Source organism: Xiphophorus maculatus, chromosome 14 (genome assembly GCF_002775205.1).
Source record: "Xiphophorus maculatus strain JP 163 A chromosome 14, X_maculatus-5.0-male, whole genome shotgun sequence".
Classification (NCBI taxonomy): Eukaryota; Metazoa; Chordata; class Actinopteri; order Cyprinodontiformes; family Poeciliidae; genus Xiphophorus; species Xiphophorus maculatus.
Genome location: NC_036456.1, coordinates 6,472,741 through 6,486,663, shown reverse-complemented (window position 1 = coordinate 6,486,663; position 13,923 = coordinate 6,472,741). Strand labels below are relative to the sequence as shown.

Genomic DNA, 13,923 nt, shown 5'->3' with positions numbered 1-13,923 from the left:
TCAGTTCTCCAGAGCCTTAATGACCTAATTATTCTGTTCAGGTGGTGCAGCAGAGGCACATCTAAAAGTTGCAGGACTGCGGCCCTCGAGGACTGGAGTTTGAGACCCCTGATCTAGAACATATCTACAAATTAGAATGTAGTTTAATTCACCAGGGCAGTGGTGCCCAACCACCGGTCTGCGGACCATTTGGTACCTGGCCGCGCAAGAAATAATGAACTACTTCCGGATCTTTTATTTTGAAAATCCTAAACCGGATTTTACTTGTGGGTCAAAATTGAGCCAACTTGCAGCAGAATGAGTAGGGGATCTAACAAGTGCTCTTGGAGTTCAATTTCACACTTCAAAAGATATTTTGAGATTATAGTTCTGAACCATTTCTCCTTTTTTAAGTCCATTTGCATAATTCACAGACATGGGCGTCTGCATACAAGACGCCCATGTGATGGGCGTCTGCATACAAGACGCCCATGTGATGGGCGTCTGCATACAAGACGCCCATGTGATGGGCGTCTGCATACAAGAGAAGCAGGCGACAAGTAACAGTTCTGTAATTTTCATAAAGCACTCCTTGCATTCACAGGGTGGGGTGATGTGCCATTTTCCCTGTCCCATTGGTTTGTCATGTAGTTAGGATCAACAAAGATTAAAAAACTACATAGATATTCTAGTGAAAATTCATTTTCTTCTTTCGTTTTTGGTTATTTTCGTCTTCTCTAGTAGGCTGTAATGACTAGCGAAAACAGATTTTCCCCAAGTTGATCGCTGTGGCTCAGTTGAGTAGAAAATAGTATGAGCAGGAGGTTTGTCTTTGACGTATGCCAAAGTGTTTGTTAAGGCTTTTAGTGTTTGAACGCACAAAACAGAGAGAAATACACTATTGTCTTGTACTGCAACTAGCAGCGCGATTAGTCAATCCCTGACCTTTCAGAGATGCACAGGTCTACGTGTTAACTTCAGAAAGAAAAATCAAACAAAGCGTAACGAAGTGTACGGTATAACAATGTAGCGAACGCAGTTAGTGAGCTCACAACGCGTGGATGCCACGGTGCCTCTGTTTAGCATACATTTAGCAAAATGCGTCAAAAGGGCAACTTCAAAGTACATTTTGGGAATTTCTCAGCTCTTCAGAGGTTTAGCTGTTGTGTTCCAGAAAACAAAAATACATCAAATCACGGCATGATCAAGCTAACCCAACAGAGATTTGTGGTTGGCAGCTACGGTCAACCAGGCAGATACACATAACCTTGCGTCTTTGAAAGGACTTTCCACCGACACGACACGCTCTCCAGAGCGACTCGGCTTATCGCTAAAATGTACTTTTTAAAAATATTTGTGCGGAATACTTGCAAGTATTGCCTTCAGTTAACAACAGTCAGTGTAGAAAATCTGAGAAAAGTTCCTACGTGCCAGTAAATAAACAAACTGCTCAGCGTACCGTGAACCCTATAACCACATTTTTCAAACAGAGACGCCATGTGGTTAGCTTCACTGTCAGGTGAAGTTCCGTCAGCTGATTTCCATACACGGTAACGGAAGCTGTCTGATACAGCATGCTCCACAAAACAAACAAACAAACAAAAAAAAATCTGTACCATTAACCCAAAGCCCTTTAAAAGATGGAGACCAGAATTTTTGTACCCTCATATACAAGTAAAGCTGCAACGTTCCTTCAAAAAGAAAAGTTTCACATGGGAGCTTGTAGATGCAACAGGGGTACACATTGCAAACAATGCGGGAGGAAAAAAATGACACCGCGAAAACACCGCGTTCCAAGCAAAGCAATTAATACATTTTTCACAACGATCAAAATTGTTCCTCTTGTCTGTCACATGAAAGAAAGTTGATACACTTCCTGCAGAAGTTAAGTATTTCTGTCTTCGTCTGCCATTTAAAGAAAGCAGAAATGCAAAGGCGATATAAAAAAAAAAAAAAAAATCTGCCGTCTTGTTTCGGATTGTATCATTTTGCTGTAAGGCTCAGGAAAGGCTAGAATGTCATTTCAGTTGGGTTTTGTGATGTTTGATTCTGCTTTATAAGGTTACAATTTGAGTTGTACCAAAAAAAACAACAACAAAAAAAAAAAAACTACTGAAGAAATATAAACCAAGATTTGTTCAGAAAATACTCTTATCTAAAAGCCTGGGATAAAATAAAATATTTTTTAGCAGAGTGCTGTGGTGGTATGAAGGGTCATGTTAAATAGTAACATAAAAAAAAAAAACATAAGAGAAGCAAAAAGCACATCTGGATTTGGAGCAAAGTCTAAAGATCAGCTTTTGTTGTGTATGACATTTGTTTAGAGAAGAACAAAATGTTAGACTGATACTTCCCCAGCAGCAGTCGGACAGGGAAGTGTCTTTATCTTACTTTCTTTAACTAATATATGACTATGACTTCATCTTTCTTTATCTTGGCCATATATTTTATGGCTTTGTATTTGGACAAATAATAATAATAATAAAAAAAAACATGTATAATAACACTGTAATACTACAAGGTATATAAAACAAAAAAAAACATGCCCTCGATAAGAAGCATCTTTCAACTTCCCCTTTCCTTCTGTCCAGCTGAATCCGTTCTGCTACACAGACGTCTCTGACTGGAGCTTCATGACAAACTTGTGACTTTTTGGGTCGATGAACTCCTCGGCCAGGCGCAGGAAAGGGAGGGGCATCACCTTCACGACCAGGGCGAAGTCGAGGCGCTTCAGGCAGAAGACCTGGCCTTGGCGCAAGGAGGCCGTCACCGCCTCCTCGCTCACTAGTGTCCACTGGCGCCCCCTGTTGTTGTCCAGATACTGGAGGGTGGGACCAGGACTGAGGTAGCGCTCTAAGAAGGCCTTTAAGGAGAGGAAGAAAAAGTGGGTCACGGGGAGTCAACTTTTTTGAGCTTTATTTGAGGTCATGTCATTACCCAACCAAACACAGAGCTTTTGACTCATTCATGGATGTTGAAATCCATCCAATGATGGATGTTTCATCTGCTGAGCTTATTATAGGAACTTTAACGCTCCTGAGAACGGTTATAAAGGGCATCGATGGACGGCACGGAGAAGCGTTGTTATTATGATGTGCTTAAGAGGGAGAGTCTGAAAGGTAAGGAGCTCCTCAGGGTGCGTTCACACCAGCCCCGTTTAGTCGGTTTTAATCGAACTTTAGTCCGTTTGCCTAGAAAGTCCAGTTTGTTTGGGGAGGCGTGAATGCGCAGTTGAACTCTGACGAGGAACTCTGGTCACCCTAAAAAGAAATCCCCAGATTTCGGTTTGGTTTAAGTGAAATCTGGCGCGTTTTGAATGCATGCCAAGCGGACTGGAGGCCGCTCTAAAAGCAGGGTGCAGGCTATAGCGCAGGGCATTCTGGGTAAATGCAACCATAAGAAATGCATGACTAACAGTAGTGGGAGAAATGTCTTGTGATCTTTTACCAAAGACAAAAGAGAAATTCCACAACTGCTAAAATCTGATGCAACTCCATATCTGTTTACATTTTTTGAAGAAGGAAGTTGCTCTCAGTATCTTCTCCTTTTGTGTCGTTTCCTTCAGTGGTTCTTGGAACAGCACCACCGCAGGTGAGGAGGGGAACAGTTTTTTCAGTAGGTTTGGATTGTTGATGCAATGAAGTGTGACAATGAAAACATTTAACAAATGTTGAAATTTTGGCCCTCAGTCAAATCAAGTCTATGAGACTACCAGTTATTAAAACACCCTTAAAGAGACAGAGGCCAATTTCAAGGCATCACATACAGATATTTCTATTAAGTTGTATTTGATATAAGCTTCGTTACTTGATCGTGCCGTAAACGGCACTACATTAAAATTTCAAAAGGAACACCTTCTAACCTTAGGTGTCATGTTGTGTGTGATGCAGAACTGCAGATGGTTGATGATGCTCTCCATGGTGTGATAGGACTGCTGCCTGGTGGCCCGCAGGTACTTCTGCATGGCCCGGGCCATGGGGGCGAAGATAGCCTGGGCGGCCTCCCTGGGGTCCATCACCTCCCGTGGGTGTTTGGGAGACGATGTGGGCGTGTCGTCATCCTGGTGACGCTTGATGTGGGTGAAAGCTTCTTCTACTGCCACTACCAGTCTACAAGGACAGAAAACAAGATGTACGAGAGGTGGAATGTTTTTACTAGAACATCAACCAAAGTCACCAACTTGATGAATACGAGCTGCTGCTTTAACTAGACTGGTCCAGAGGAGTTACTTTGTGAGGTCTATCAAGTATCTAAGAGCAACGTCTGGTACTTTTCCCTGTATTGCTACCTGGCCCTGCGTTTGCGGAGCCTCCTCTCCACCTCTGCCTCCTCGTAGTAGTACTCGTTATGGGAGTTGTCTCTTCTCCGAGCGGCGGCTGCTATCATGGCTCTGGACTGGCCTGTGGAGTTGTTGGTGTTCTCTGTGGGCAGAAACATGCCTTTAAATTGTTCCTTCTAAAGGAAGGACATGATCATCCGTTTCATCTTTTGATTACACAAAATAAGGAAAGTGCCAGTTCAGACAGGTGAGGCACCAATAAGGCCTTTTCAACAAAGGTAATGATCTTTGTACTCTATGTATCACATTCGATACGAAAAAACTCATACAATATATGCACTACATTTAGAACAGTGATGGCTTCCTGTAATATAAAGGAGAGAAAATGTACCTTCTTCCAGGTTGTAGACTTTGAAGGAGGACATCTTCTTGGTAAGGATGGACTTGGGGAGGTTAAGCAATGCCGGGTTATAGACTGGGAAGTCGCTGTAGTACTGGTCCAGAACCCACACTCCTGCCCTCTGGATGCTGCATTGCACCAGAAACAGGAGGACATGACTAATTTACTGCATTTTATAAAGGGAAAGTTGTTGTCAGGATGTGTCACTTTTGGCAGCCACACACTAGCGAAACATCACTAAAGGAAGTGGTGAGCTAAAATGAGCCATGACTGGGGGGCGATGATAAGGGGCCAAGAGGATAAACAGCTTCATGCAAAGCACAAATGACAATCTACTTTTATGTTATATTAAGGCATATAAACTAAATCGCCGATTTGTAGTGAGTGCTTTGATCGGACCAGATCTCTTAATGTATTCCTCTCTACCCTAATGTGGCTAAAGCAGAACAGTTCAGAAACAGGTTGCAGTTGCTCCACTGAACTACTTCAAGTGTTTGCGGCTTCTTTTCCCTGCTGCTTCAAAGAGAATGTAAATGTCACTGCAAGCGTTCATATAACAGCATCTTTCAAACCGCATGAAAGATGCAGTTTGAAGAATTATGGCAGGTGAATTATGTAGTTCACGAATCACAAGCCAAGAAAGTCTTAACCAAGTTTCATACTCCAGTCTGTCAGATCATTATTATGCACAGGTATGTCAGATAAGCAATGAATTTGAGGGATTTCTAAGGAATTTGACCAAAATTTGTGCTTTTAATCACCGACTGACCCATTAATTGAATGCATTTATACTGACCTAAGATGCCCCACGTTGTAGAACCTACTGACTCCGTCAGCGGTCCTGATGACCTTCAAACAGAAAGCGGGCCGCAGGTGTCGGACCTCCAGCAGAACTAGAGCCAGATACTGAATGAACAGCAGTGCGTCCACCAGAGATGCGGCATATCCCACGATACCCCTGTAGTCCGTCTCGCGGGGCTCCAGGACCCGGACGCCGTAGAAGAGCCAATAAGACGCAACGAAGAGAAAGACCAGCGCCAGGAGCAGACAGCGGAAGACGAAGAAGCGTGGCAGAGTGGCCCTGGACGGCCGGAGGAACAACGCCCACGTGGACATGAGGAGGATAAGGAGTTTGAAAGCCAGAGAGATGTAAAGGCCCTCACATGGCGTTCCACAATGGTCCAATGTGTCCCGCCAAAGGAGCTGTGGAAGGGCAAGGAAAGCCAAGGGAGTGATTGCAGAGATGAGCCCCAGAATGGCTCCTAGAACGGGGCTGATGTAACGGCGACAGTCAGGAGGCAAAGAGTCCTCCAAGTCCTTAGAGATTCGAGTCAGATCCTCATTGGAGATACTGTCCACAGAAGTCCCAGTGACCACGGTGGTGGTCTCACCCCAGTTGTCGTCCTGTGGGAACACAAGAACTGTGGGTGTTGGTGATCATGTGTTCACATAGATCCCACATAAAGACAGATGAGTTACTAAATGAAAATCTGACCCGGTCATCTGGTATGGTGGACTCAGGATCCAGTAGCGGCTCCCCCGGAGCCTGGATCATCACAGACTTATCTCCACGGATTGAGCCATCCCGATTCTTCAAGCGATGCCTGTCCCTTCTCTCCCTGAAGAAACAATGGAAAACTGTGTAAATGTCGGGAATAAGTAGTCGTTCAGGGACAATAAGCATTTTTTTTGGAGAAATTCCTCACTGTTTGTGGCTTTGAGATACTTTTGGAGGGGTCACATTGCATCATTTACATAGAACAATACACATGATATGTAATATACTTAATGGCTAACATTGATCGAAAGACAGTATGTCTCACTATAATTATAATCATGCTATTCAAATTTGAGATTGTGTGATACAGCTTATGTTATCCAATTTCCCAGAAAGATGAACTTGCTGACCCAGAATCAGCTGGTTGCAGTTTCACCAATTAATTTAAGAATTTAATCTTGACCGGATTAAGTCATCTGAGATGACGATGCACTTTCATTCATAGCCATTGACCTCATTAAACAATGACTTGTTTTTTTTATATACAGTATATAAGTTCATCTTTAATGACAAACTTTATTGTTTGGAATAAAATAATGTTTTTCTACTCATTGACTTGTTGCCCAGAAAGACATTTTTGGAAAAGGACTGTCAGATTGTGGAAGTACAGAAAAGTAGGTCATGATAACATAACTTGTAATAGACTGGAAAAAAACATGAAACAAATCAATGGTTAAAAGGCAACAGAGCAAAATAAACGATTCAAAATCAAGGTTACATTTCTACTGAGAAAAAAATGTTCATCTATTTTGGTATTCAGGAAATGCCTGCAACAACTGATATAGGTTATAGATCAGGCCAAGCCATATACAGCGTTAGCCTTGAAGTTGCAAACTTTAACCTCAATGAGCCACAGCATCAAAGTTTAAATATACATACATTTAAAACAATGATTGTTTCCCAAATAATACAATCCATGATAACTTTAAGCTTAAAACACTTAAAGAGGGTTTAAGTTATCAACAGGCTGTGCTGCTATAAGGCAGGTGGATTCAAATCTAAAGGAGATACTGAAGCCAAACAAAAAAGTAATACAATCTTTTTTTGTATTACTTTTATTTCAAACATTGGGTAATTTTCAGTTGCTTTTTGAACATTACTTCAACTCCTTGAGTCCCTTCTCTATTCATTACCTTCTGTGAAATACAAAAGTTTTAAAAGGGTGTTTTGGTCACGTTCATTTTGAAAGATTTGCAATTTAGTAGTCCATCTAGAAACTTCCTGGGACAAGACACGAGAGGCTATTGACCCCCAAAGCTAATTACTTGCGACTTTAAAATAAGAAGGCCTTTGCAACAAGTTAAGGCTTAACAAAAGTGCTGCAAAAGTGTGAATTCAACTCTGCGTTATTTGGTGACATCTAGTGGAAATGCTGGAGATTGCAAGCATTAATATTAATGTCTGACTTCATCTTCCACTTATACTGCTGTAGAAAACCCCAAAACAGTCCACCAATCCATTCGCTAAACCTGCTGTTCATAAAGAGGGCCCAGAAGTCTGACCGGGATATCAATGGCAAGAGCAAGGCACTCACACGGGAGATCTATCCGTAAGCACTTAAACTCACATCAAATATCAATTTAGAACAGTCAAATAACATAAAGTGCATATTTTTTTTGCACTGTGGTTAAAGGTCTGTACCAAATGTCTGATTTTGTTTTTGCAAGATACAAAAATCTCAGTCAGATTGGCTAGAGAAAGTCTTTGAACATTGAATTTTAAGCCTTGCCTCACGTTCTAAATTAGTTTCAAGTCTGGAGTCTGTTGGATCATAATAATGCAATACTCTTTGATCTGACTAATTTCATTGTAGGTCTGGTGGTGTGTGCGTTGGATCAACATCCCACTGGAAGGTGAACCTCCACCCCAGCAGTATCAAACAGGCTTTCATCCATATTGTCCTGCATTTGCGCTCGCAGCAAATACATTTGCAAGACACAATAAAGATCTCACTCTAGAGACAGCGAGAAACAAACACCATTCCCTACCTGTTTTTGCGGGAGGTACGCGAGTGGGACGACTTGTAGGAATAGCCCGAATACGTTGACTCGTTGTCCATGTCGGAGGCCGGCGGTGGGCGGAGTTTCCGTGCCACTCCCGTCCCCGAGCCGCCGCCCTTCTCCCACACCACGCCCAATTGGCTCTTGCGGTTGCTGATGGACTTTGTGGAAAGGACCAACGGAAGACGCAACAAGTCCACTTTACTCCTGAGGGAATCTATCTTGGAAGCCTGAGGGGGGAAAAAAGGAGGAAGGATGAGAGAGGAAGGCAACGTGAGAGAAGGGTTGCAGCATCTGCAACCGAGTAGTGCGCACTGCCCGTGTGAGCCAGGGGACAGAGGAGAGATTAGGAGTGAGGAGAGAGTGCAAAGGAAGAGGATAATTTGTCATGTGAGACAAGTAAAACTGTCTCGAAAGGGGCACATACCAAGCAGCCATGGAAAGAAGAGAGACAGCATTGTTAAAATGCTGGCACTGTGCGCTCTGTTGAAAGGCTGTGTGCTGTCGGCAGCACAGGACATAGCTGAGCCCATTCTTCCGCCTTATGGGAGACTTTTTCATGAGAATCCATAAGCGTATTGGCCCAGAGTGTGTTCTCAGCCTGATAAAGGGCAACTACGCCACCTTCCACACCAGGCCTCGAGTCTCCAGCATTCAGGAAACATCAAAGAGGAGGCCAAGCATTTGCACAGATCCACAACATGCTAGTTTTACATTAATGCTAAAGAGGAAATGATTCATAAAAATGCAACATGCTGAATATTTTCTTGCTCCTTGCAATGTCGAGTTGATGTCCGCACACAGGCGCCACATTCCCAAGAGTCCCCTGTGGTTTCTCAGGGCAACACAGCTCAGCTACTACAATGGGGATGAATGGGAATCTAGGGGTGAGAAAAGACAAAGGAGGGAGGAGGTGGTGGGGTGTCGTCATGGAGACCAGAACAACAACTCAGTGCTCCATCTCCTCGACCCCCTCGGCTATACACACCCCCCAGAAAACAAAAACAGACAATCCTTTCACCAAAGCTGTGAATCTGACTCCAGTTCAAGGACGCGTTTGACTTCGTCTTCAAAATCTGATCCAGTTTCTGTTTTTTAATGTTCAGTCTTTGTCAGGAAGGGACTCGTGTTGTCTTCTTGATACTTTACAAGCCAACCTTAAATCTAATAACCAACGTCCTCGTGCTTTCTCATTTGTGCCCTAACCTCCTGTTTCTGCTTTCTATATTGGACACTTCAATTTGCGCTGAGGGATTTCATGTGATTCCCACGTGGAATTCTACGGAGGGACGTTCGGCAAAGCAGAGAGGCGCACAGCGGAAAGCATCTCAGGTGAATTGGGCTATAATATGCTCAATTCACCCGGATATTCCTTCTCAGGGCAAATATTACAGAATCTATTCTCAGTTCTTAGAATCAAACAAACAAATAAGCCACTTCAAATGACAAAGATTGGACACATTTTTCCACCTTTTGAAAAACTCCACAGACAGGAAGATGGGTACGAATTTCTACGCTCAATCACATTTTTAGTACATCTTGTGACATAATTCTGGTAGCTGACCTCTGATTATGTCACCAGGCGAAGCAAAAAATAAAAATTTAACTAGTGAAACGGGATCAGTAGCTCTTTTGAGATTCCCTTGATGATGCCATTTTATGCTCGGCTTGGTTATGTTTTCCTCTTGTTTCATTTTTGTCTAATGGTTTTCATAGATGCCTCTTAGTTCAAATTAAGCAGACTGGTTAGGCCTGAGGGCTTAAAAAATCTAATGAGTTCCCCTTAAAACAATCAGATACAAGTACTGGACAGAAAATGAGAGTAAAAGCAGCTACAGTTCAAGAAAAGTCTTGGAAGACCTTCAAAAAGTTTATGGAACGAATGATTTAGACCTCTTCATAAAAGGTCTGTGTCTGTTGAGAAGCCAAATGGACTCCTCTCAGTTCCTGAAGACATTTTATCTCTCATGCAAAGTGCTTTGTCAGATTTGAACATGGGTTGAAAGTATGGGGTTCATTTGCTGCAGTAGGAACAATCGCACTAATAGGTTCCTTTAAGGACTCGTCTGTTTTACAGCCATTCACACTTCGAGACATGTGACCCAAACAACTCAGGTGTTGGCGTAATCAAGTGGCAATGTCCCAGACGTTGACCGGATTAGAAGGTGGGGTCCATGAGTCATGAACTTTACAGTCCAATTAGTGACTTTAGCCACCCTATCAGTGCGATTATAGTTCTGACTGTGACTTCTAAGCTTGAAACTTCTGACTTATGTTCAGAAATTACAAAAATAAATTTTTTTCCGAATGATCGATGGAATGTCTACAAAAAAACGAAAAGGAAGCTCAGCTGCCTTCTGTGAAAGGAACAAGAATTACTGAGGATGATAGAGAATCTACAACAATTGGAGGGCTTTCCATTTTAAGTGATATTTTTTTAAAAAGCAATGTGATATTTGAAGGAGGCCTTGAAATGCAGGATGTTTCATATCGACAAACAAGTTTCTCAATGTAAACCTGCAAGACTCCCTTTGCTGACATTTATAATAACCTAAATGACAGTTAAAGAAAACTTAGGAGCTAGTTCTCATGGTTGCTTGTGTATTTTCATGCTGCAATTGGACAAAAATGATAAATTAAGGCCTTCCTGGTGAAAACAAAGGATAAAAATAGCTCCACCATTACACAGTGTCACACAAATCAGAGTGCTTCTATAATTTTGTGGCTAAAAATAGAAATGCCATTGACCTAAGAACCTAGTTTCCCAAGAATGACACGGAAATTATATTTAGAGCTTCGCTGCAGTTCAGGAAAATGCTCATATATTGGAGTACTGGTTCAATCAGACTGTCAAGAAGTGTGTTTAGTTGCTACAATAAATCTAGATGTTTATCGCCTGGTACAAAACGACTTGTATTTTAAGGTCAAGGACATGACAGTAAGACATGTTAGGTACTCGTGAGCGAGAAAATATCTCTGAGTGTTTCTTGAGTTCAGCACAACCGTCTTGCTGAGCGAATGTAAACAAAACCAGCTGTGTCTCTCTCTCTCTCTCTGGCACTCGAGTCACGATGGAGTCAATCCTATCGATTGGCGCAACAAGCTTTCTCCTCTCCTAATTCATTCAAAACATATTGATTCCCATTGGATACCAAGACCAGCTCCACATACAATGCGATCCCCTCACTGGCAACGCGGAAGCTACGTATCGAACGTAGCTGTTTACAGATGTACACAGAAACTGTCCAGCGATCATGACTTTCCATTTGACTGGCCCGTTATCAGTCGGAAACCAGTCGTTTTTGCGTTCTGGCGTTCCTGACGAAATGCAAGTTCGTCAAGAACAAGAATTAAAAGTTCACAGCAAACTTTTGTGGATAAAAGTAGTGTTTACTTTATTCATTTGACTACCAGAAAGTTGTCACTGTTATGTCGTTGCCGTACATTCAAAGGTGGGAGGTTTGTTGTTCAAAATTAGCTCTATGAATGGCAAAAAGAAAGGTTTTGATTTATCTCACGAAGGCATGTGTACAATTTTACGCTGTAGTGACTTGGAGGAAGTCTGTGACTGTCTGTTATACTCGTGTATACAGTTGAGTCAAACCTTAAAAGAAAGTCCCGACAAACAGAGAAATAATAACGATAATCAAAGATTTAAAAAGAAGAAAGATTTGAAAAAAAATTTAAAATAAAATCATTGTTAAATAATTATTTGCTTTTTTGCCAGGGTATAGCTGTGCAGCTCTAATCATTCACCTCCGGTTTTTGAAATGGGTCCTCTGGGCAGTCGCCCAGGGCGGCATTAGAAACAAGAGCACAAAAACATTATATTTATTATATTATATTATATTATGTTATATTATAGAAACTGTCTTGTTTTCATCATGTTTTGGTCCTGCATAGCCCAGGACACTTTTATAAATTAGATTTTTAACCTCAAAGAGTTTTCTTCCTGGTTAAATAAAGACAAGATAAAGAATTATTTAGCCGCTTTAGTCCTTTAAGGAGCTTTCTCTGGAATCCTAGTGACACAAACATTATGTAACTTATTCAAACATGCTAACTCTTCCCTGCTTAAGGTTTGTATATTTAGAAAAAGTACCATCCTACTAGGGGCCAACCGCGCCCCGCCCCGGCTTGCACTGGCAGAGTTGCCTTTTGAGACAAAGCAAACACACCCATCGTGCAGTGATGCGTTTGGTTGCAGCCACTCGCTAAACAAGCCCAAGCCGGAAAGGCGCATGCAACCGCCGTGAAACCAAACCCCCACAAATGCAAAGTCAAAAGCTGCCTGCTTAAAACTGCGCGGTGCCTAAAGTCGCGCACACGAATTTGCGCGACTTAAAGCCGGAGAGTGCGCGTCAGTGAGCGCCACCAGTAAGCGTGCAAACATTTTCTAGTCCAGCCGCAGAGATGTTTGCCGTCTCCTCAGTCCTCGACTGGAAGATCAAGGCAATAATAATAATAATAATAATTAATTGGAAAAAAGATATAAACGCGTGACAACTAAACTCGTGGGAAGTTTTCATATTGCAACTTGTGTGAGCAAGCAGCCTAAATGTAGAAGACATGCCTCTAAACCCCGCAGGGTGGTCTTACCTTATTGCTCAAAAGAAAAAAGAAGAAGAAGAAAGACGCCTCCGACACAAAGAGCTAGTTAGCAGCGGCGTCCCTCACCAAAAAGTCCACCTTTTCTCTTTCACTTTACGTCCTTTCTCATCAGTCCGCGCAGTTTCCAACGGCCATTAAGGCGAAAATTACAAATCGACCACAAAGCTCGCAGTGCAACAACCGGTTGTTTTTTTTATTATTTTTTCCAAGGGAAATGTTTTGTGGGACGTTTTCCCTCCCACAAAAGCGTCGCCTCAACAGGCTGCTACCAGCACCTCATCGCGGGGCTTCGCGCATCTGTTGTGTCCCGGAGTCCCGCTGAGTTGGGATGGGTGGACGACACAACGCCGGGCTGAGAGGCGTCCAGGCAAAACTGGGTTCACGTGCAACTTCCGGTCAGGGGTTTTGGAATTAAAAGCCGTTTTGGAAATTTATGACAAGTCCTGCACGTTACGGTTTCATTGAGACAAAAAAAAATTTTGTACTTCCTTTATCTTTCTTTCTTAGTCACTCCGTCAATACGGTACAGTGGTTGTTCACATTTCGACTCATTTATTTTACTTTTATTTTATCAAGATTTTTGTGATTAACTTATGCAGCTAAATGTAGAAGTTTAGTGAGTGTAGACCGAAAACGACAACCCAATGCTGGTATTTTTCAAAACTGAAATGTGAAACTTGCTGTATGAGAGTATTCCACTGGTAACCCAACAAAGCATGGCCGTCACAATATGTTACTTGTGAACTCGACAAAATACCGTCCAAAGGAAGTCAGACGAAGTCCTGTTCGCAGTTTTCCCACAAATCACCCAGCGAATATGCGGGCTCTGATCAGAACGTTGTGGTACGCAAAATACTTTAAATGTGCTGAAGAACCACTGAATACGCTATTCCCATGGTGAAACATGGCGGTGGCAGCGCCATGTTGTGATGGCGCTTCAGCAAAACCACGGCAGCTTAAATGCAAGATAATATTATAGACAATATATTGAATTACTGTCAAATACCCTGGTAGATACCACATCGACTCAAAAATAATTTTTACGTCCGCCCTCTGGTGGCCATTCGGTATAAATCACTTACATGCAAGTCGATCG

The 13,923-nt window shown here is 42.4% G+C and overlaps 1 protein-coding gene across 1 annotated transcript; it reads right to left on the bottom strand.

Moving 5' to 3' along the window:
* Window positions 1-51: 51 nt before the first annotated feature.
* LOC102217702 (vang-like protein 2) lies at window positions 52-8,445 on the bottom strand. The gene is made up of 7 exons (XM_005809169.3): window positions 8,205-8,445; window positions 6,154-6,277; window positions 5,455-6,062; window positions 4,650-4,786; window positions 4,268-4,400; window positions 3,842-4,088; window positions 52-2,842 (listed from the first exon to the last, which is right to left on the bottom strand). The coding sequence occupies exons 1-7, from the start codon at window positions 8,273-8,275 to the stop codon at window positions 2,585-2,587; spliced, it is 1,578 nt and encodes a 525-aa protein (XP_005809226.1). The 5' UTR covers window positions 8,276-8,445; the 3' UTR covers window positions 52-2,584.
* Window positions 8,446-13,923: the final 5,478 nt, after the last annotated feature.